Here is a 24,015-nt window from a genome sequence, read left to right as displayed (position 1 = left end):
GGGATGCAACAAGCAAATCAAAGACTGACTGCGATGGACGATATTATATTGAGTGCGCGAAAATAATTCCATGCTTGTAAAACTTCGAGGATTAAGTACAGTTCGCGAGGCGTCACATAGCCTTGCGTGCAAAACAGCAGTGGCACTGGCAGATGATTCAAGTTTCGGTGGATCCACGGATGAAACGGAAGAGAGGGCAGGCGCTGTCACTAAGCCGCTATCACGTCCAAACCGAAGGAATGAAAACGGAGATCAAGACATAGAACAGCCCCGTTAAGCGAACGATGTCAATCAACCTATCCGTACGGAGGGACAATTTTGAGGTAGGTTTGTTGTGTCTTGCTAAGGTGTAACACGATCTCCAGACTAGAGTTCGCGTTAACATGCTTGAAATGTTTTTGACGATTCACGGGTCCTCCGCTGGTCAGTCGGTAGCTCGGTCGGAGGGGTTATATTTGATACCCCCTGAGAGTGACTCACGAACTGAAGTGTCCTTTTGTTGACGTTGTTTGGCTGTACCCTGCGAGCTCTGCACCTCACGAAATTGTTCGCCACGTGTCTTTTTACTATTGCTTTTGCAGAATCAGCGTAAGTATGCCTTTTTTATTTCGTAAATTATGCATTCAAATTCTGCTTGGCTGGTTTTGGAGTTTTCCCCGCCTCCTTGATCTGATCTTTGCTGTACTTTGTGCTCTGCTATCGATTGCCTCGTTCGTTTTCCAAAACAAGCTCTTTTAACCCCCCAAAATGGATCGCTCTTCGATAAGCATTGTATAACTGTGAAATATTTCGAGGTCATGAAGATGGAATTGCAAAGGAAAATCGCGTTTGTGCTGGGTGAGTCAATCGTTTCTTGTTTCCGTGTGTTGAGCTGTCTGACAATCGAGCTGAGGTGGAGCATTTTTTAATGTACATCCGATGCCTAATATTGAATTGCAACTGAAATTTTCGCTTCAGTCACAGCACATTCGACCTCTTTTCCCCTTGTCAGATCTCGATGATATAATTGCAGGTTCTATTCTGCTAATTTCGTGCCGACCTATATAACATCACTCGTGTGTGTTTAAGGTAAATTAAGCGTAATAAACCATTATGACATGCTTCAGAGAACCTCACGGACTCGTGCCTTTTGGAGAAAGTTTCGCCAGCCAGGCGTAACACTTCGCTCGCCCTTTTAATTAAGTTCGTTTCCGCTGCTTCTGTCACAGTTTTGGCCATAAAAAAAAAAAAAAAAAAAAGAATCTACCGTGGTTCGATTATCACATATCTCTTGGTTTAAAACCGCGTGATGTTCAGCGTTCTTATAGCTTTGTTGTCGTAATTTCTGATCGCGTGCCAGTTCAACTGTAACACAGCTCGGCGGGATGTTTATTTCACGAAGTTGCAATTTCTCAACACGAGACTCGTGTTGTCGTTTTTCGTCCTCTATTTAACGTTTCGTGAAGAATCTTTTTCACCGCTTTATGCATTCCTTCGCGTGTTTGTCTCGTATTTGGCTTTGTTCATGCTTGCATGACGTGATTTGTAATTCGATGCGTTCTCTGCGCGGACTTGTGTCTGTTTTACTAATGCAATTTCAGTACAGTAGTATTGTTATGTCTTTTCATTACCTTCGATTGATAATTACGCGGACATCGTCTCACTGTGTTATACAGTGTAGGCACTTTTGCAATATGCCCTTCATGAGATAACGCGTCAGGGCAGTTTCTCTCCGGATATTGCTCCACCTAAAAAATAGATGTGTCATAGCATTTAGCCTAAGTGGCTTTTGAGGTCTTTGAATTTTCTCTATTGTTCTGAATGGATCTTATATATTTACCCTTGTATTTATACTTTGACCTGTATGTTATATTGTGGTGATTTTTCAGTCTTACCACCCTGTATTGTAAGATATCAAAACCAGAAACTAATTCCCGTTCTTGATCAACATTATTTGGGTTGATTTCCCGAGAGTCGCCCGAGGTCTGGTTTCTTTCTCAGCTTTTTGTCAGGCTACAATAATGCGTCAGTTGGACTGACTGCTTTGACTGGGGCAAGTGTTATTCTTTTGTGGGTTAAATCTTAGCTTTTTAATCTCAAGTCAATCATTGAGACGTAAGAATGAAGTAATTCTATAAACTTGTAAGTCTGTGTTACTAGACCTCTGATGTGACCATTTGTTCACCAGCAGTACCTTGAGGCCCTCATATGGGTGGGTGGGTGGGTGGTATGCATGTTCCTAGCCTGTCATTTCATGTATTGAAGAGAAGGCTATGTCCCTGTTGGTATTTGACTATTTCACTTGCACTTTTTTTGTTGCTGTTGCTGTTTCAACCCATCTTTAACCCTCTAAGCCCCAGTATCCACATACAAATTCTCCAAACTGATCTCTATACATTTCCTTAAAGAATAAGTAGAGAGAATTTGATAATAGATCAAGGCATTTTCTCTTGTGTGATCATTTTATTAATTCTTATAATTTATCTCTTGTTGACAGTGTATGGATATTGTTTGGAGAAATTTGATCTTGGTCACTATTGGGACTTAGAGGGTTAAGTCATTTGTCACCAATTTTCAGCAGCTGTCTTGTGTCTTTTAGTTCGAGTTCGCTCGAAATAAGCAAGCAGTCTTGTGTTGCTTTTAGAATTTTAACCTAACAAGATCTCAAATGAAACCTCTTCATTAGTACTTTCCCTCCTTATTAGTTTTTTGTTATGCAGTTCTGACTTTTGAGTCTATATGTGGACAAATGTGCTATGGTGTGACCTTGCATTAATGTGCATCTATTTGGAATAAATTGTAAGCTTTAGTGTCTTTAAAGAGCGCTTGAGTCTCAAAAATTGATTTGTTTGATTTGTCAATGACCTTTTGATTTAGTTTATTTTCTGGTTAATAAAAATTTTGGGGTAATTCATTTGTTTCATCTTTGGCACTCTTAAATTTAAAAGGAAATAACAAAGTGCAGTTCTATGATGAAATCTTGTAACCTTGTGAAACAAACCAGATTATAAATTCTTAACTAAAAGCCTTAGGATTAATCAAAATTGCCAAAGTAACCATTATTATTGTTATTTTTATTATTATTATCATCATCATTATTCCTATTACTATTTTTATCTAACCTAGAACTGTATCATGGCTTGAAGGAGAGACCTTCTTACTGCTTGTCAAATATTCCTTATAACCCACAAACAATAGCATTTATGGGGCATGGTTTTGTGAGTGTTGTTATCCAGTGATCAGTTATCCCTTTAGAATTTTTTAAAACTTTGCATATGGTACTTTGTTAGACTGCTTGTGACAAAGTTTATAATTTATTATTAATGAAGTTAAGGGTTAGGACTGTCCCAGAAGTAAATGTAATTTGAGATTAACAGTAGGGTGGTCAATGCCAGACTGATTTATTGTATCTTATTGGTTCTCAACAAATGTACCACAAAGTCGGTGTAAGTGAAGGTTAATTAACTGTGACTTGGGGCATGCAGTTCTTTGTCCTTTTTTTTGACTTATGGACTATAAAGTGACTAACCGTTTGCAGATGTCAGAACATGAAGGCAGCAATCCTCAGTTATTTATTATAAGACCCTGAGTGTTGATCATCATGGGCCTATTGTTTCACGGTAACTTAACTTACTCATCCCTATAAGATATCAGGGTAGTAGAGTACCACAAACCCAAAGAAGAGCACCCCATGTTAACTTCATGGTCAGTTTTTCTCACTATCTTTTATGTTTGTGTGTGTTTTTTCAAAACCTTTATTGATAAGGTTATCATCACCATTGGCAAGAAACTATATATGGACACTGAACTCATTCAAGATAGTTTCTTTCCATTTCTAGAGTACAGATTTGATAAAAATCTTACAGAACGCTAACTTGGGGCTACAAGGACAAATACCATTTCTTAAGGAAGTTACGTGTTCTACAGAACCAGTGGACTACTGCTTTGAGAGTAAGTGTCACTTATAGTAACAGCGACAGCAGAGTTATGGGAGAATGGGGGGTGTGAGGGTACAGAAGGCAGGAGAGGAAAGGGTGGGGATCAATCAGGGGGAATTAACAGGCAACAATGCTTAAGACGGAATCCATCAGGAAATTGAGTAATTTTAGCTTTCAGGGGACAAAAATCTTGTACCAGAATAATTTAAAGAATGTTGCATTCTCTTTTACATTTTCCAAGGGCTAAAGAAGTATGGGTAATTATATAGTCATCAGTAATAACACCAAAGAAAATTTCTCATAGGAGTCCAAGAAAATAAATGTCAAATTTCACAATAATTGTGAAAACACTGGTAAAATTCTGAAAATTTCATGTGTAAGATGTAATTTTATGAAATTTGACATTCATCTTTTCGGCCTCTCATCAGAAATTTTCTTTGGTGTTACTACAGATGACTAATTACATCTTTAGCTCTTGAAAAATAAAAAAAAGAATGTGACATTCTTTAAATTATTCTGGTACAAGGTTTTTGTCCACTGAAAATTAAAATTACTCAATTTCCTGGTGGATTCCGTGTTAATATGTCACAATAAAAAAAACGTTCTCTGAAATGTCATCTGTCTCCTTGCCCCATCCCCCAATGGGCAGCGAGGCAAGAGAGACAACAGGGTGGGTTGAAGAGATGGATGACATCTCAGACTAGAATAAAGGTGATAGGGAGCAAAAATGCAAGGTCCTGGAGGCGGGAGACTCGGACCTCCATACCCCCCACTTGCAAGACTGTTGCACCGTCACAATGATCATATGTATTAAAAGTGACATTGGATTGGTCTTTCAATGGTGTGCTTATCCAATATTAAAGATTATTCATATAACACAGAATGGCCATAATTTATCCTGTTTTCTTTGCTCTTTCTATGAAAATCAATAAATTTTGATAATAATTTATCACCCTTTTTAGAGTGCTCAAGGTATTTACACTTCCAGCTAATTTGCTACATCTACAAGACAAAGAAATTAGAGAAGGCTGTCAAAACCAAGGATGTTCTATGTTCCTCTCTTGCTGATAAGCTAGATGTTATGAAGGAAGACAAGAAATTTAGGGTTACGTCAACAGACATGAGCAAGAACCGGATGAATGAAAACGATTATAAGGTGGGAGGGGATAGTGGGGAATATAACCGTTGCAATGGCACAAGTGAACCAGATCGTATTCGAGACGCGAGCGGTGACAATGCATCGAACGAAGAGCAAATTTTCAAGGCAAAGTTTGAGAGCACAGAAAAAGAGTTGAAGAAAGTTAAGGAGGACCTGAATAAAACAACTACTGAGAAATCTAAGGTAGGTTTTTTAGAGAAGATGGGAAGACGCATCCACTTAGCTGAATAACAAAACTGATGAAAAGCAAGCAAACTTCGCTTATTTTTATTTGTTAGTTTTTTAATAACACGATGGACTATTTGACGCCTGTAAATGGTAATCATAAAATTAATTGGATCCACAAATTCGTAGGTCACGTGTTTAATGACTCCCAGCTTGCTTTGATTTTATAAACTAAATTTATAGGGCAGTACTTACCAGTTTTCATCATTTGAATTTAAGTAGCTGTTCCGGTTGCCAGTGACGCTAGCTGCGAAACAGGATTACTACTAGCTCTTTTTGTGTAGCGGACTTTGCTTCCGCTCCTTCAGAGCCTCATGCCCGGGCTCTCTCTACTCCCTTTTAAAGCTTGCGAAACTCAGAAAATAGAGTAGTTTTCTTAGTAGATCAATTTCGCCTTTGTTATTGACAAAACGAACCTTTTTTTTCCATTCAAAGTTTTGTATGATGTTCATGTTTCTGAACGTTTATTACAGTTAGAGGAGAACTTAAAGGACTTGCAAGAAAGTCACGCGAAAGAGGAAAACGCGTTACGCACTCAAATTACCAAGCTTCAACAAGAAAGAAGGCAGTTACAAGAGGCTATTACCCAGTACCAGACGAACGAGCAAACACAGAAACAGGAGTTCGATCAAGTGCTGTTTCGCGCGCAAGAAATGCACGAAATGCTTGAAAGAGAAACTCACGAAAAGTTTGTTTCCATCGCTGAGCAAAAGTCTCTGAGGCAACAGGTCGAGAATCTGTCCAAGAACATGAAATCATTACAAGTGAGTTTAGTTTGTCACTTGACCCACCGTCCCAAGCAATGACACTTAAAAACAAACAAACAAACAAACAAATAAACAACAACAACAAAACAGCAAGAACAACAATGATACACTTTGACACTGAATCAAACCTCAAAAAAATGTACTGAACTATTATAACTAAACATTAAAAAAGTGTCATAGATATCTTAAAAGAAACAGACGTTTCGGGTGTACTTTACGATAAAACAAGGTAAATATATAAATATAATTTAATTCCAGTGTGGTGAAAGTACCTTGTATAGAAGCCTAAACAAAAGAAACATGTTGTTTCAATTTAAGTGGTATAAAAGAACTGTGAATTTCAACGAGATTTTGCGAGTGTAGATAGTAAAGCTCGAGTCTAAGTTATCGTTTCTAAAGATTTCCGGCGAAGATTTAGTTGTTAGTTTAATTAGCCAATTTTTGTGCTGTACTCCCTACACCAGAGTATGCTGAGTAAGTTAATCGTTTCTGACCATGTTTTTTTTAGGTGAAAAGTGAGGAATTTGTTCGTTTTCACTGTGATCAAGAAGACCAGATTGACGACTACAAGAGACTAAAGAAGATTATCCATGATAATGGCTTGCCAAGTATTGAACAGATGATTGCACTGCAAAGACAGGTAAATGAATGCTTGCCACGCACCTCCTTTTTAGCCGGGATTGTCTCATCCCAAGCTAGTCTTGCGTGTCGTAAAATGGACAGCGTATCTTGCTTAGTCCCTGTACGGCGTCTTCCCGGGCCTTGTTGGTCAATGCATTTCGGTGACGTATCCGAGACGAAGGTTCGTGATCGGACCACGCGATCCGAAACGCATCGGGCGCGCTCCATAACGAGGCCTAGGGACTAGGCAACTGCATGTGAGGGATTGCACCATTTATGTGAGGGATTCCACCATTTTGAGATGCTGTGCATTTAGCGTGCCAACAGATGAGCGTTAGATAAAGTTTTCAATTTCCTGGGAGCAGTAAAATCTACGGTTCTCTACTCACTGTCTTAATTGGCGTAAATTGTGTACCTGTTAGGACAGTTAGTGAATAATATGTTTTTAATAAATAATCGACTTAAGAAAGTTATATATCTACAAGAATCTCCTGTTTTTGAGTCTGTACCGGTCTCATGTAATCAACGAAGCGTTTCGTCCCGGTCTCATGTAAACGACGGCACAATTACAAATTCGTACGGGCCTAAGTTCGTCCCGGTCTCATGTAATAGCCCCCTTACTCGAAATCTGTCGATCTGTCCACGTGCGGTTTACGTGATATCATCGCACAGGTGAGTGAATATCCCGGATAATAAGAAAACAAATCGACTGCGCATGCTTCTGATCGTACAGCCAACAAATTTTGGCTTTTTTCCCTCTATTGTAGAGAATAGTGTACTGGCTCACATTAGGCTCGCCAGCAACTAAATGAATAGTAGCATGTTAAAGTACCATGGAAGAGGTTTCATTGCATGGTTACACTGGCCGTAAGATTTCATCTACAGATCTACAGCTTAGAGGCACGGTTGATAACTCCATCATAACGGACTTCTGAGTAAAAGAGATTCCTTATTATTATATGATTTACAGAATGAACAATACCGTGAAGAGTTCCTGAACGAAAGGAAAGAGAAGGAACGTGTGCTTTCTTTAAAAGACAAACTGAAGCGAGACTTGGAGAACGCACAGTCCAGAATCTCCTCTCTACAAGAGCAGGTACGTCTTACCCTCTCTTCAGTAGAATTTGAATGCGGTATAGCGTCAACAAATATGCATGAAATATGTTAATACGAAAGATCAATCGAGCAAGTCAGTGCTCAAAGGAGTTTAAGTCGCGTACGCCCTAAGGAAACCCACCTCGAATAGCTTTAATAGCTGCAAATAGTCACAGAATTTGTAATTATACCCTAAAAGTTTCAATGTCTGTTGTTGTTACCTGCTGTTGTCGCTTGGTTGAAGGCTCCGAATAAAATTTGTTACAAGGATCAGCTCTTTTCCGGTATATGATCAAGAAGACGTGTCCGTCTTGAGTTATCAGTATCTGTCATATTACCTTACCAGGTGTACAAGTACAGGGAACATATCTTCTTCCTGCAGCAGAAGTTCAAACAGGATGGAAGCAGCCCGCAGCCAAGCTCCCCGATGTTCGATACACCGAGCAGTTCGCACGGAAACAGTCTCAGTCGACTGTACGGCAGTACCGCCACCCAGTATATCAATGAGATGTTACTTCAGGGAGCTGCTCATTCCAAATTCCCCACGGGAGTACTTCCCGAGGGGAAAAGGCCGGGTCCTGGAAAGCAGGGAGACGGAGGGAAACAATGGCAATATCAGCAGGTTAGAATAAAACCGTACTTGAGTCATCCTCGTTCACAGGGTCCTCTCTCGCTACGGAGGACGAGTAGAGGAGACCCTGGGAACGAGGTTTTAGTTGAGTTATCTTACGTCACTGCCCAACGTGTTGTTCGATGGCTTTCTCTTATATGACCACTGCACCTGCACCTGTACCTATTCCGTAGTCAATGACCGTTGGGGCGCCACGGACATAGCAACCCTCTCCCTCCATTTGATTTTGTTTTCAGCTTCCCTTACAGCGTTGCAAAACTTCAACCCTGTCCAACGCTTCTTTTGTCGGCCCCTTCTTCTTCCTCCTTGCACTGTTCCTTGTAAAATTGTCTTGGCAAGCCCGATGATCTTGATACATGCTCAAACCACTTTAACTTGCGTTTCTTTACTGTGGTTAAGATATCATAGGGCCCAATGGCTTGCCTGATTCTGTCTCTGACTGCATCGTTAGTGATGTGATCTCTGTATGAGATGCTAAGCAGTTTCCTAAAGCATCTCATCTCAGTGGTCTGCAATTTCCTCAGGATGTCCGCTGTCAATGCCCAGGTTTCGCTGGCATACAATAGTACTGAGATAACTAGGGAGCGCATTAGTCTGATCTTCTAGCTTAGAGAGATATGTTTATCGTTTGATCACTAATGGATTTTACACTTCCCACTACTTTTTCACACTACTGGATTTTAAACACACGCTCAACTTCAGGTAGGGTTTGATCCTGAAATTTAACTAGAAAAACTGATCGGAAATCTAATAAGTAAAACATTTAAATACGCAACTTTGTAATTGTCTTTTCAAATGGTCCAGCGTTCTTTGTTATGTTTCCAAAGGCGACACATAAATTAGGGTGAGGCAATGTTGTTAACTGACTATGCTGCTTGATCCTTTCTTTAATAAAAATGCCAAATGCGTGGAAACGGATGCGCCAGAGCCGGTGAACGCCATTGCTTACTGACGACGTACATTGACCGGACGAAACATTGCGATCAGTACTTAAAAGAACGGAGACCAACGAATTAGAAAACTAAAATTCTTCATTATTGACTGTTGTCGATTTTTTTAAAAAAGTCTGGTTAATTTTCAGGGTGGTTACGGTCGGTATGGCCGGCAAATGTCCGCCGAGGATTGGAAGCGAAGCCCAACCCAAGCTCAACCTTGGGACAACTTTTACGGGTCGAACCAGTCTCCTAGTGGTAGGCTGCCCTCGGCAAGCAGCATCTCCTCCGTTCGTTCAAGTTCCAGTTCGTCCGAAGAAATTCCTGTTGAGGGTCAAATGGATGGTCGAGCACCATTTGGGATGGGTGGTTTGGGTGGAAGACGGCAAGGACCTCGCTCTGCAGGCTTACCTGATAAAGCTGTCGATGAGTCGCGTTCCATGCCACAGAATTATGGGTAAATCCACAACAATCACTTCATATATTGTAACGTTAAAATATGTGTAACGCTTGGAGGCAGATCTTTAACGACAACTGTTAACACGAGGCTCCTGCTGTCACGTAAACAATCGTGACCTAAGAAGCTACCATTTCACTTCTTATGAGCCCTTGTGAGGGATCGACAATTTTTTTAAAAAAAAAAACTCCAAAATAGATCGAAAATACCCGGTGAAGAGCTGTCAGGTTTATTTTGTTAGTTTTTCGGCAGAGAGTAGGGGCCCATCACCATAAAGATTTCATCTTTCCTGTTAGGGCTGGATCTTATGGTGCTGTGTAGATTAGATTTACCCACACAAAACCTCTTTGCTAACTGAAACACCCAAGGCGTCCTATGTATGGCAATCCAGATTCCGGATTCCGGGAAATTTTTGCTAATGGAAGGTGGAATTGTGGGCTATGGAATCCGGAATTCAGCTCTAGAAATCCGGAATCCAACAAACGATTATCAACGCAGCTGAAATAGTTCCTGGTAATGCGTCCTTTAGCATTTGAAATAAAATTAGATGCAAGTGACATTCCTGAGATATATTGTCATTTCCTATGGTTTTATTCCAGACCTCCATCCTCTCCATTTGAGCCCTGGTCACCCAGGCAGCAAGGTTTTCCTATGAGAGGTCAGCGGCGTTATTCGTCCCCAACTGGAAACGGTGTCCGTTCTCCGAACACTGACTTCTGGAATCCGCAGCAACAAATGGGAGGCTTCCAGCGGTCTTGGCCATCACCCGCTGATCAGGCCCAGCTTTCTGATTCTCCTCAGGTCTCCTTGTCATCTGGACTGAGGCCCACAGCCGATCCTTGGCCTCCAGCGGTTTCAACTACTCCAAGCAGTAGTCATGCTCAGTCTACTCTGGCATCCAGTGGTCAGGGAGACACGATGACGTTCATGTCTGGTGGGATAGGTATGCGTTAAGGTGGGAGTGGGCACTTGTTGCCACGGAAGCATGTATAGGAATTGAATTTAAAGGGGCATGGTGCATCAACACGTTATGCTATCGAATATTACACAGCTTATCTTAAAAAGGTAACTAAAAAGAGCTGTCGCATAGCTATGATGAAACCTGCTTTACATTTTAACCCATTAACCACTTTAGCCATAGTGTAAATGTATAACAATGGAATGTAGATTTGGCATTATCTTTAGACAATAATTGCCATTTATATACGTACAAGGTTTCCACAAACAAAAGTGGTAGACCTAGTGCTGAATTGCCTTCAATTCAAGCAATTAACATAAATGCTAATGGATAAAGTTATGTTAAATTGCTCTTAAATGTCTTGCTTGTTATCACAAATTTAAGGGCAAACATTAATGGTAGTTAACCAACCGTTACTTAATGTTCAGCCATGAAGCTAAAGAACTAGATGATTAACCTTTTGTAAAAAAAAAAATAATAATAATAATAATAGAAAGAAATTCACTTTGCCTTTTTCATATTTAGGAACCTCAAACTGAATCTTTGATAATCTCGAATAATTTAAAAGCAGTATTTACAAACAATATTTGATGAAGAAAATTTCATATACATATTATTGCCAATCCATGGAGAGAGATATTTTTTTTGTTTAAATATAGTTATTCTTATTTATCATATGGACCAAAAATCTTCTATTTGTTGAATAATCTTTGGAGTAAAAGAAGAGTTAAAATTTAGGGATAAACTTGTATTTAACAAGAGGAAATCATTATAGAATAACAAATTTTGTGGATAGAAAAGAGCTTTTGTTAAAATGTGTTTGATGGTTTTTTACTATTTTAAGTAACGATTTAATTGAAAACATTTCGAATTAGTTTGACGTTGTTCGTCATTATAGTTACGGCGTGCATGTATCACCTGCTAGGGTTTAGGGATCTTTATGCAAAGCTGTTTGATTTCGTAGCATTCAACTTGAATCGCTTTGGTACACAAAAAAGTATTGTGTTATAGCAATGCAAAGACTAGGGTATGAAAAATGAACGAGTTGAATTTTACCGAAATTTCACTAGCTAGTTCTGAATATGGCAAGGGTTAATTTCAAACCCTTACATTCCTCCAACCCCTAACACCCTACCCCCACCCTTTCTTAAAAAAGGAAAAGAAAAAAAAAACAAAGTTTTTAGAACAGGATAAGATAGATTTACTAAACTGCTGAGTGTTGGTATATGTCCGGACAATCGTAGACGCGTCGCAGTCTGTCTTTTGCGCAAACATTTGTGCGTGCACGCGCGCAATAATGCGAGTGTGCAAGGTGTGCGAGCGATGATAGCTTGTTCCAGGCTCTCAGATAGTAAGGAACACGCACAGTGAAAGGCACGCGAAAATATGAGCGCGTGATCTGGGAAAAGGGGGCGGTGGTGGAAAAAAGTTTCCTCTCGTTCTATTTCGTGTTACTGCTGTCTCACTTCCGAGGCCCCGACTATCTCGGAGCCTGGAATAGGCTACTGCGACGAAAGCACGAGCAACGGTTTATTCGAGCAAAAGAGATCCTTCTAGCAGTCTAGGACAATCATGTCCCACAAGGCAGTTAAGATTACGTCCAATACGGGCCAATTTTAGTGCAAAGACCGACTGTTATTTGCAGCTCTGTTGTGATTAAAATCACTTTATGATGCATGGCTTTAAAAAGGTAAACGGGTCTTGTTTGTTTATGCTCCTTAAGCATCATTTCAACGTGGGATTAGAGCATTGGGCCAGGGCAGCGTTCCTGGAGTGCTATTTTGTATCAGTCGATTCTACTTTTTCGGTCTATGTGGGAAATCTAAAACTGCGACCATACAAAAGTGGAAGCCACTGGGCTTTCACTTCGTGTGGTTCTGCTCGTGATGCTGTACACGTGGGTCGAGTCGCCCCTTGTCAGGTAATCCGGATTCCAGAATCCGGGAAATGCCTTGGAATCCGGAATCCAGGACTCTGGAACCCAGGATTCAGCTTAAGAAATCCGAAATCCCGCTAAAGATTGAAATCCCGAATCCGAGTTCCATTGACAGGAAACTTGGAATCCAGTACCTGGAATCCGGAATCCACATCGTGGAATCCAGAATCCAAGACTCTCTTGGATTACCGCACTTATACTACTACATGAGAAATTGCTGCAATTTGATTGCCTCAGAGCAGTGGTATTTCACCTTAATTTGAAATACCTATATGTGAAAAGTACAAACCTTTCGTAGGTAGTAGTATAAACAAATAATAGCATGATTTGTACGTGATATTTGGCATAAATACCACTCGTGATATTTTAAAATTGTTTCAAATTTCACTCGCCTTACGGGTCGTGAAATTACGTATAATAATTTCGAAATATCATTCGTGGTATTTATGCCAAACATCACTACAAATCATGCTTTACCTATACTAAGAGGGGCGAGTTAGGGATTCTGTAGATGATAATCTACAAGTGCGACCATTCAGAATGAAATCTTATGAGCAGTATACTTCCCTGCACACAGCCAACTGCTTTATCAAAGTGGACTATAACAGACGAAATCTTTGTATGCATGTAGAAGCGTATGAAACAAGACTATATTTTAAAATTCAATTTTCTCTTGACCACTGTTTTTAACTACATAATTTTTTTATGCTGAATGCAGTTTCATTTATATACCGGTTTGTGGATATTTAGAATTAATTAGTATTTAATACGCTTCAACTGAATATTGAATCAATCGTATCAACAGAACGTGTATCTTGTTACCAAATTAGTGCCATTGAGAAAAAGTAGATTGAATTTTTGATTTGTAAATAGCTAGTATTGGCTGTTTTGTAACAAGACGAGTTTTGTGTAGATTCAAATATTTAGAAGCTATGAAATAGCCGTTTACAGTATTTAAGAGTTGGTAGAAAAATGTCTTTTTTCTAGGAGTTAATTACAAAACGTACTCGCGTGAACTTAGTTAGTTACACTTGTCGCTTTGATAAAGAACATATAAATATGATCATAAGTAAACAAAGTTATACAGTTTCAATTTATATTCTACATTATTTAATATCTTATCCATCTTATCCAATAGAAATATAAGTAATGCGTAAAAAAATTCCTTTGTTGCTCGTGAAATGTGCTCTGATTTTTCCTATGGAAAGCAGCTACCATGTAGCCTAGTTTCTAGATAAAGGCTAAGAACTTGCCTCCAGGTATAACGAAAGTATAACTTTTAGCTTAGCTTTATGTTACATTAAACAGAAAAATTTAAATTAATTTTATAATTAAAATGATTTGTTGAAGACGAGAAACTAAAATTTATAATAATATAATACTTAAGAATGATTTTTTAACAGCATATCTGCATAATGTGTACAATCAATGATCATTATTGGCGTGACTTTCTAATAAAAATATTGTTATATTGCCATAATATTTGTGAATTGTGTGTTCAATTTTCTTTCGAGCAACTTTGCCAGACGTTTCAGATTAACCCTTTAAACCCTAAGTGTGATCAGTATCAAACTTCACCAAGTGATATCAATGCTTTACAAAACAGATTGGTGATGAGAATTAAGGATATGATCACACAAGATACAATGAGTTGATACTTCAACAACTTTTCACTTCTAGGAAACGTACAGGGGCAGCAAATGGGAATTTGAATTTTGATTTCATGGCTTCAAGGGTTTTAGAGCCACATAAAGCGTTTTCACTCACGTGGTCGGCATCTATCCTAATTTACTGGAACAAAAGAGAGTTTTTACATAAGAAAAGAGTTCAACTCCCACAGGACTGGTTTGGAACACCAACATGGCCTTCGTTTCATTGTTTTGGAACACTAATATGGCCGCCGTGACGTCATATGAAAACGCTCCATATCTTAGGCCCCGTTTACAAAACTTGGCGAACGGTTTACATGAGAATTTGAAACAAAACGTTGGCTCGGCTAGAGGCGGGTCACCCCCTTTTCAATGGTGTTTTTATTTTGTTTTATTTTTCTATTAGCTACGCCGATGAAACAAAACAACAACAACAAAAAAACATACGACGTAATTAAACTAAAGAAGGGGGTCGGCAGGGACACCGCAACAGCTGAGGCCAAGTACAGCGCGCCCGAGTAGAGTAAAAAGAGTGGAGTGTGCACGTGAAATGTTAAGAATGACAAAATACAAGAAAAGAGACTAACTACATACAACAAACGATCGAACGAGACAGTCTTAAACGTACGCGGTCATCGCAGTCAAAAAAGAAGTGGCTAACGAGGTCTTCTAATAATGGGAGGGTCACCCTCCTAGCTGAACCAACTTTGGTTCGCCCAGCCTGTCAACTCGGTCAATGCGAGACAATCAGCGCATGCGCAAGCGTTGTTGTCAGCTCTTGGCTCGGGAAAAGGAGTGAACTTTCTTTTCATATAAACTCTCGCTTAAGTTTACTCGGCTATGAGGTTGAGCCTCTTTCCCGGGAAAACCTTTCCCTATATAAATTAACGGGGCGTAATCTTGGTATGACATTAGTCCCTTCACCTACACAACCTATAAATATTGACCGCGCCCTTGGGGCTTACGCCCCGTGTTCCTTTTAGTTTGGAATTATTTGAATGAGGCGGAGTGTACATAAAGAATTGGCAGATTGAGTGTTTATGCACATTGGCGGGTTTTCGTAGCCTGTTTCAGGCTCCCAAGATAGTCGGGTCCGAGATCAGAAAGCGCGAACACAAAAGGAAAACGATAGAAAATTGGAGAGGAAGGGCTTCCTTTTCCCGCCAGGCATCGTCCCTTTTTCTTAGATCATGCGCTCATATTTTCACGTGCCTTTCAATCACGCGTCATCCCTACTATCTGATAACCTTGAAGAGACTAGTGTTTTTCCGCTTAAGCAGAAAACAGCCTTTATGATCCACATAATTCTTCATATCACAATCAGCCTCATTCAATCATGGTTTCATTATTCATCCAAAATAAATGAAATTTCCACAAAACCTGCTTACCTGAATCTCTGTGAAGTTTCCGTATTCATAACCGTTTGCTACATCCTCAATAGTGTCAGGATATGAAGGGATGTTTTCAGCGTCTACCAGACTTTCTTCAAATCGCAGTTGCTATCCGTTCAGTGGTAATTTTGCTATTCTTGCCACGTCTTCAAGCAGTAGTTCGGCCATTTCTTATCCGCTTATCGCTTGAAATCTTTCGCCACGTCACGCTTTATGCTGCCCATTTTTCTGTCGATATCTGTACAACTGACGTCAATTGTATTCAACATTTCCATGTAAACCATAATGCATTTTGTTTACGCCCAGCTTCCCCCAAATTTTATAAAATGACTGTTCCCAAAGATTTCATCTGGGTATATCAGTCGTCCCAAGAGACGTCGATGGCAATGGTTATGCAATTTTTTTTTTGAAGGAGCAGGGGGGGGGGGGGGGGGGATGTATAGGAGGTGTATTATGGGCTTTGCGAAAACGGTGAATTGACATCGGCAAAGGACTTCCAAATTTCGTCAACGTTCGCTGGTTATGAAGAATTAGCCGCGCAGGGGATTTAGGCTATTCAGAAACTGAGAAATATTTTGAATGACCAATAAACAATTCTTGGATGAGGTGTTTCTGATATCCCCAATAATCAAGGTCGAGGTAAGTGTTTTCAGCCGAGCCGAAGGCCGAGTCTGATAACACTTGCCGAGACCTTGATTATTCCGGATATTACAAAAAACAAATATAATCATTGTTTATTATACATTGTTTTGAAATAAATAACGACAAATACACCAAACGCAAGGGACTGATTTGACATTTCTCTCAGAAATCATGCATTGCGCGCGCAACCTACAGATTAGTCAGTTATCTGCTGGCAAATAACTAACTAATCTGTACAGTGTAAGTTGGGCTGATTTCCAAATTAACTAGAGGCTCCTAGACAATGAGAAGACAGATACTGAGTACGATGTATAATAATGTGGGTTATTTTGCCTTCCTTAAAATACAACGCGCGCTCGTGGCCAACAATTTTTTCGCAAAAATTCAGGTAAAATAATAGTATTAACGTATGGTTTGTTCATAATCTTATGCCGAAATAACCAGAATCTCATGGCATATTTCATCTCATTTCTATTTATTTTCTAAAACAAAGTAAAACAAACAAAAAAGAAATGACATTTAATTTAAAAATAATAAATAAAAAATCCATTTCGTCTTGAAACATTAACCTCGTCCTACATGTATCTCAAGTCCATGAAATGACGGAGCGGTGCAAGAACATTAAAATGATCTTCGATAGGAGAACGTCTGGTGCGTATATTATTCCTAATGTCTTGTTCTGTTTTTCCGACTTCTGGATCTGTTATTGGGGAGCTTAAAGGGGCTGTGTCACGGCAGTCCAGTTCATTTTGTTTAATTTTGCCAATTACTCACCCACAATCGCTATGGAACTTAAGGTGAGCAAAGAAATTACATGTAAATGACAAAATCAGGGATCCGAGGCAAACAAATATGTCTCCTGAGCACAATTTTTGAAGTTGCAAGCGGCATCAATCAACTTTGAAAAACTTTTAGGCTGAACAGTTTTCAAAAACCATAATTTCAATCCGTTTCAATCTTGTTCAGTTTTACCCATCCGTGGCATCTGTTGTTTCTGTTGTGTCATTTTAACCTTTCTTTAACGTTTTAAGCGGTTATTTTTATGTGTCTCTTAATTTAACTGGCATTTTGTAATTACCTAATTTGGCTGAATTTCCTGACACAGCTCCTTTAAGCAACTATGACGGCGACGGCTACAAAAACGCCTTTTAAAAAATGAAGTCGCGCTGTTTCTGGAGTAGAATTCTTAAGGAGTGCATCTTCCCAAAAAAGAAATAGAAAATCGTTATTGTACTGCTAGCTGCGATCGAGTCGCCAAGGTTTCAAATACTGCACATGGTTTATTTCATCCAAAATGTACAGAAATACAGAGGATAAAATTCGAGATCCGTTGGTATCTCTCAAGTTTCGCAACTAGTAGTAATGATCTTTCTAATCAACGATTGTTACGACACGTCATTAGTCGTGATTATACCACGCATGAATTTCGTGTTACAGTCAACTCTCTGTAAGACGGACACCTTTGGGACCGGCACTAAGTGTCCGTCTTAAAGAGGTGTCCGTCTTATAGAGAGTCAAATAAAGGAGGTAAGGAAAGGCAGGGACCAACTCTAAGTGTCCGTTTTACAGAGGTGTCCGTCTTATAGAGGTGTCCGTTAAGAGAGAGTCGACTGTATACCGAAACAGTTATCTTATGTTCACGTCCTCCATTAAACGTGAAATTAGGAAGGTTCACGTCGTACTCGTGCAACGACCGCAAAGAAATGTACAAAAAAGCGTGATGCACGTGCAAAGTTTGTTGTTTTGCTAATCTTAGGGCCTGTTTACATGGAAGTGGGGGACCCCAGGTAGGTGAGGTAACCCACCTGTCCATATCTTATTTTAATTTGATCACGTTTAAATGATAGGTGGGGTGACCCGCCACATGTTACCTCACCTATCAGGGGTCCCCTGCCTTCATGTAAACAGGCCCTTAACTTATTGCTTTTTTGCTGTTCTCGTTCCCGTTCCCGTTCCCGTCGCCGTTGCTTAAGCTCTCACTGTTTTGACGTTTGCTGGTACGACACGCATGACCTAGTAACATACTCAGGTCCTGACATAGGCTCTGTTTTCATGTTTCCTAGCGTTTCCTTGTTCTTTTTTTCTTTCTTCTGCTGTTTGATCTCATGTCCCTTTTGTCTTCAACGGTATTAACTTCAACCCGCATTTTCTTAACATACGCATGGTCTCTTTCGATAACTTCGGGGTCAGGAAGAAAATCTTTTTCATCCCACTGCGTTGCAACGGAGACAAGGCAAGGTTTGGCCAGACACGAAATTTCTGTCGTTCGCTTGGTTACAGTTTGACACGAAATGTCTATCAAGCGTCCATGCTTTATTCTTCGACTAATGCTCGGCTCAAACTGGGAAGTCTTTGGGTTGTAGATGAGGAGTGTTTCGCAGATTACTCTATGACTAGTGGTTAGGATACTTTTACCATTATTCGAGGTGCTGTCGGTGCTTACTTTGCAATCACCTCCGTAACCAACGCTGTCAGTAACAGGGGTTGTTCCGCTTTTTTCGTGGGTGTTTGATAGGAAACTATCTCCGTGACTACTGCTCGGCTCGTCGTTGTCAGTATGCGTTTCATTATTTACATCGTTATCAACGCTCGTACCTGCATCCCTTCTACTATGTACACTGTCGTTATCTGTCGTTTGAACCCCGAGGGAGCTGCCGGATTGATGACATAATCCACCATAATTGCTCTGTTTTTCGTCGGTACGGTTCGAAGCGCCCTCGGTAGGTTTTCGGGCGTAGTCATGGTCTATTGGTTCTTCGTTTTCAAGAGCGAGACTAAAGTTAGGCAACAAGGACTGGATAGTATACTCACCGAAGTACTCATCCTCATTAACTTCAGTAATATGATCTGGTGGTATCAGTTTCATGTCATGGTAAGGCCCCAGCATGTCTTTTAGCATCTAGGATTAAAAGAACAAAAAAATTAAGGAGGCGAGCAGCCTTGAATTGTGCAGTAAGCCGGTGCTGAACCCTGTTTCTGTAACCTGAGAAAGCGGATCATTAAACGTTTCTGGAAAACTGCCCACCTACCGCTCCCCTAAGCCAACATTAACACTTACTTCTCACTTAGGGAAAAATGTTAGCTTAGGGGAGGGGTAGGTTGGGCAGTTTCCCAGAAACGTATAATAGCCAACATTTTGCGACACCACCATTGCTTTCCCGCGAAAATGACGTCCGCGAAACGAGTGAAGAAATTCCATACTAATGACTTATCTCTACCCGGATCTGGCTTCTGATTGGTCGTACCACGCGGGAAATTTGCTGATGCCAACCAGGAACGTTTTCATAAATGCATGTTCATTACTGGCCTATCACCTAAGTACCTTTCAGATTTAATTAGTATTCAACAGCCTTCGTCCTACAATTTGAGGCGCAACGACAATGGTCGTTTGTTGGAAGGACCATAGTTAATTGAGTGGAATGGTTATGAAACCCGAGACTCCTTTGTTATATGTTTTTGTGGACCTGAAAGTGCACAAAGTTCAAAAGAATTCCTATCATTTTGATTGTCTTGACCAATAAAAACGTCGCATTAATTTATTCCGTAACAATTTGCCAACAGAAAACAAAGGATTGTGCACTTTCAGGGTGCTTCCGACATAAACTACAGCACTGTTGTTTTTATCATTGATGTTTGCCGCTTTTCATAACCAGTCTCCTCTAATAACTATGGAAAGACCAAGTGCGAAAACCAAGAAAACAATGGGAGACAGAGCTTTCCAGGTAGCTGCTCCTTTCCTATGGAATAAGCTGCCAAGGTCCGCGCGCGAAGCAACGAAGTTAGAATCTTTTAAGACTTTAATTAAGACATTTTTATTTAAGGAATCATTTCAGCTATGTTAGTACATCTATATCTATATATATTTGTAATTATCTTTCACTCATTTAAATGTAAATATTTTTAAGATTTATGATACAAAGATTTGTAAAATTTAGTTATTAATTACTATTGTGATGCGTTTTTGAATATTTTATAGAAAAGGCGCAATACAAATAATAAATATTATTATTATTATTATTATTATTATTATTATTATTATTATTATTATTATTATTATTATTATTATTATTATTATTATTATTATTAGTACTGCTTTTTACGTGTTGAAATTTTAATCAAACCCAACCACCTCCCAGTTTGTCTCTATTCTGACTTGGCAGCACACAAGTTCAACGCCATCAAATGAGACAATGTGCAAAAACCAAGCAACATACTTCAAAGTAAAGGCTGTTACATTCCATGTTGCTGTTTAAGGTTTATATTTAAATGATAATAGGTTAATTATCTAAACTTGTAGAAACGGTACTAAAATATTTCTAGGAGCATCAAAAGCAAGAACTGGTGTTGCTGTTGGCGCCATTAACTGCCACAATTTTACTTGCTGCACGCGGAGGAGCACAACATATAGGAATGATGGCCAAATAACTTATTATAACACAAACAAATGTCAGAGTGGCATTTCTAAACTTTGACTTCAGTGTAATTTACAAGTGTAGCTTTTGTGTTCAGTCTCTAAAACAATGGCCACAATATCATTGTAAATTACACTAAAGCCTCGTAAAAATTTTCATTAAATTGAGCCCTGGCATATATTCAGGGCCCAGCATTTAATTTAATGAGAATGATGAAAATTGAGTATTAATCTATTTCTCTGTACCTCTTCTTTATCCTTTTTTCTCCTTCTTTCTTCACTCAAGACTCTTTTCTTTCCACCTTTACCTTGAAAATTGTTGTATTGAAACAACGTAGGAATTGAACCCTTTTTTAGTTTTAGTGGGGCCCTGCTTTTTTCTCCCAATAACTCTGCCTATAGGAATAAAAATATCAATATAAAAAGTAACAGTTAAAACAAGGGTGTAGGACTGTTGTGTTTCAAGTTTATCCTTGGTTTTATTCTCTCTCAATGCTTGAGCAAGTTACTTTGTACTGTAGTTTGGAAGTCTTCCAGTATTTACAGTCAAGCCAGGTCAAGCATACCCCCTAAGATTCCATTGATGAATTTACACACCCAGCACCCAGCATCAAGTTCAAATCTCAATTCCTGCATGCATTCTCTTTTTATTTGGCAGAAAGAAATTAGGAATTTTAGTGAAATTGTGGTGTTTCTGGGTTGTCATTCTGATTTGTTTATTCAGGAAGTCGGTTCTACGGCTTTGCCATTCAGGCAAGTTGTTGCTAGTATGTATTAGCCCAAGAGTCTCTTAAGTAGCCCCACAAAATTTTTGATGAGCAGCATTGATTACGGTTCTTCTGTCATTTGAATTTTCCCAAAAAACTTCACTTGCCCTTCGGGCAAGTTCAGAATAGAATTCACTAGCCCGATTGCAAAATCCACCAGCCCCAGGCTATTGGACACGATTTTGTTTGCCCGCTGTTCTACGGGCTAAAGTGTAGTCTAAACCAGATCACTCAACTTTAACTCTTAGTGTCAGAGTGAGGGTAAACCCCAAGTGGGGGGGGGGGGGGGGGAGGGGGTACTCCCTTACATAAGCCATAGAGGTATGGCTGCTCCAAAAGGTACAGTTTTGCGCCTTTTGGTCTGTAATCAGGTGTAGAGTTTGTCCACGTTGGTCTGGAGTCGGGTACGGTTTTTCGAGGAAACTAAGAGAGTGTAGGAACATATTTATTGTTTCAATAGGCCACTTGCACTAAGAGGTCACGTGACCAAAACTTCCCTTAAACAATTAGTTGGAATCCTGCTGATGCCAAAAATTGACAGAGCTCATAAAAATTATCTTACATGTGAAATTTGAGAGGAAAAGCATATAAGGGAGATATTTTATGGCACTTTGATTTTTCAACAAAGTAGTATGATTTGTATTGGCCGCCATGTTGGAGGGCATACCCTTGCCCTCCAACGTGGCGGCCAACACTACATTTTGCTTACATCTTGTTAAACTTTTGATAGTTATGGTCAGATGTGCTGCAAACGTTACCACATCATTTTTTCAACATTTTCCATGAAGTTTAAGTGCAAAATTTGTGTTCAGAAAGAAGTAATTCGTAATTTTCAAAATCACATTTTGGTCACGTGACCAGCTACAAACTTACTCATTTTAAGACAACGGTGCAGGTTTGAAAAACCAAATCACTTTTATTTTGTTTAGGATATGACCCACTAATCATTTTTGAAGGCAAAATCATATAACCTTCATCTTCATAAAAACGATGTCACATGACCTCTTAGTGCAAATGGCCTATTCTAAATCAATAGGAAATAAATTTGAAGTGGATTTTACGAAACCTTTTTGGTTGGTGTTCTAATCTAAGCAATGATGACATAATTTCTAAGAGGCCAGGTCTGAAAACAGGAGTGAAAAATGACATTTTTTGGTCTGAAATAGGGTCAGGATTTTGAGAACTGGATGGCACACCTCATGAAGAATTCCCTGGAGAACCCCCACTGTAATTAGTGTTAGTATCCCAAGTTTGTTTATTATCATTTTTATGCAAGGCTATATTCTAGGGAACCTAGTTTGCTGAACTTGTAAAATACAGGGCATCCAGCATATGATTTGTATTAAAAAAACTAAGATTTTTTTTGCTGCCCAGGAGCAAAAGTTAGATGCCAAAGGGCCATCAGAGGCTGCTTGAGCACAGCCCTGCTATGTAATGTCAGTACATGTTGGACGTGTACGTATATTGTATTGTTTTCAAAGAGTATCCATATTGGTCCAATGGCAAATAATTTAGAATTCTAAAGGGGGAAGTAGGGTCTGAAAAGCCAAACCAAATGTGCTAATGGGAAGTTGCCATTTCTTCCTCTGTCATAAAATCAAAGATGGTGGCTACAACAATATGAACATAACACATAGGTAAACACTTGTTTCCATATCTCAAACTGCCCTTGCATACCTTGTGATGCCTACACAAAGTAATTTCATGAACATGACCTACAATCTTGGACAAAATAAATGGAATGCCTAGACCCCCCCTCTCCCCAAATCAAGGATAGGAAAATGGCGCGTTTTTGCCCTTCACGCTACTTCATCCTTGATTTGGGGGGGGATGGGGGTTTGCTGTTCCATTTTATTTTGTCCAAGATTGTAGCAAACTACGCCTGCACTGCAGGCTAGCTTACCCTGAAGTCTCTGTCAAAGCAATCAGGTTCAAAGTGTTTCCAACAAACGAGGTAATTTTTTGAGTACAAACGAGGGATTTTCTTATCAATCCGCAAATTAGCAAGCCATTTTTTCGACAATTTCTCATCTGTTGGCAGTGTATAGAAGAAAATGCCATTCTTGTTTCCCTTTACTTTTTTGTTTAAACAGTCTGGTGCCGAACAGGGTCTGCCTCGGAAAACCATTGTGGCTGACGATCTTGTAGAGTCATTTGCACGCTGCCATCACTAGCGACACTAGCCCGCCATCTTGCTTTCAGGGTCCGTTGTGACGTCGGAGTGACGTGCCGTACTCACTCATGCCCAGGCTTTTCAAGAAGATGGCTGCACCCAGGAAGTTTGTAGCCTTCCCGCAGACGTCCTTTGGGGTTCGTTTGTCACGCATTCATTTCTCCCCCAACGGACGTGGGGGAGAAATGAATGCGTGACAAACGAACCCCAAAGGACGTCTGCGGGGAGGCTAGGAAGTTTGTGAAGCAATAAAAACACAACCACTCAGTAACAAGATAGCGTCC

General features: G+C 39.6%; 2 protein-coding genes across 2 annotated transcripts; one reads left to right on the top strand and one right to left on the bottom strand.

The window, feature by feature from the left end:
• The first annotated feature begins 284 nt into the window (after window positions 1-284).
• Window positions 285-10,846, top strand: LOC140945270 (uncharacterized). Its single transcript, XM_073394318.1, has 9 exons — window positions 285-323; window positions 3,819-3,930; window positions 4,880-5,259; window positions 5,775-6,065; window positions 6,577-6,708; window positions 7,660-7,785; window positions 8,131-8,406; window positions 9,497-9,804; window positions 10,404-10,846. Exons 1-9 carry the CDS (start codon window positions 285-287, stop codon window positions 10,756-10,758), a joined length of 2,019 nt encoding a protein of 672 aa, XP_073250419.1. The 3' UTR covers window positions 10,759-10,846.
• A 5,860-nt stretch (window positions 10,847-16,706) lies between these two features.
• Window positions 16,707-23,727, bottom strand: LOC140946181 (uncharacterized). The gene is made up of 3 exons (XM_073395264.1): window positions 23,462-23,727; window positions 21,038-21,187; window positions 16,707-19,279 (listed from the first exon to the last, which is right to left on the bottom strand). Exons 1-3 carry the CDS (start codon window positions 23,684-23,686, stop codon window positions 18,440-18,442), a joined length of 1,215 nt encoding a protein of 404 aa, XP_073251365.1. The 5' UTR covers window positions 23,687-23,727; the 3' UTR covers window positions 16,707-18,439.
• Window positions 23,728-24,015: the final 288 nt, after the last annotated feature.

Source organism: Porites lutea, chromosome 8, assembly GCF_958299795.1.
Source record: "Porites lutea chromosome 8, jaPorLute2.1, whole genome shotgun sequence".
NCBI classification, from domain to species: Eukaryota; Metazoa; Cnidaria; class Anthozoa; order Scleractinia; family Poritidae; genus Porites; species Porites lutea.
This window is presented reverse-complemented; position numbering and strand designations above follow the sequence as displayed.

Excerpts from the sequence above, each read along its gene's own strand:
- LOC140945270 (XM_073394318.1), top strand. The coding sequence starts at position 285 with ATGTCAATCAACCTATCCGTACGGAGGGACAATTTTGAG. Across the intron at positions 7,786-8,130 it reads TCTCCTCTCTACAAGAGCAG|GTGTACAAGTACAGGGAACA; the intron begins GTACGTCTTACC and ends TTACCTTACCAG. Across the intron at positions 8,407-9,496 it reads AACAATGGCAATATCAGCAG|GGTGGTTACGGTCGGTATGG; the intron begins GTTAGAATAAAA and ends GTTAATTTTCAG.
- LOC140946181 (XM_073395264.1), bottom strand. The coding sequence starts at position 23,686 with ATGGTTTTCCGAGGCAGACCCTGTTCGGCACCAGACTGTTTAAACAAA. Across the intron at positions 21,188-23,461 it reads GCTTTGACAGAGACTTCAGG|GCAGAGTTATTGGGAGAAAA; the intron begins GTAAGCTAGCCT and ends TTATTCCTATAG. Across the intron at positions 19,280-21,037 it reads GAAAAAAGGATAAAGAAGAG|ATGCTAAAAGACATGCTGGG; the intron begins GTACAGAGAAAT and ends TTTTAATCCTAG.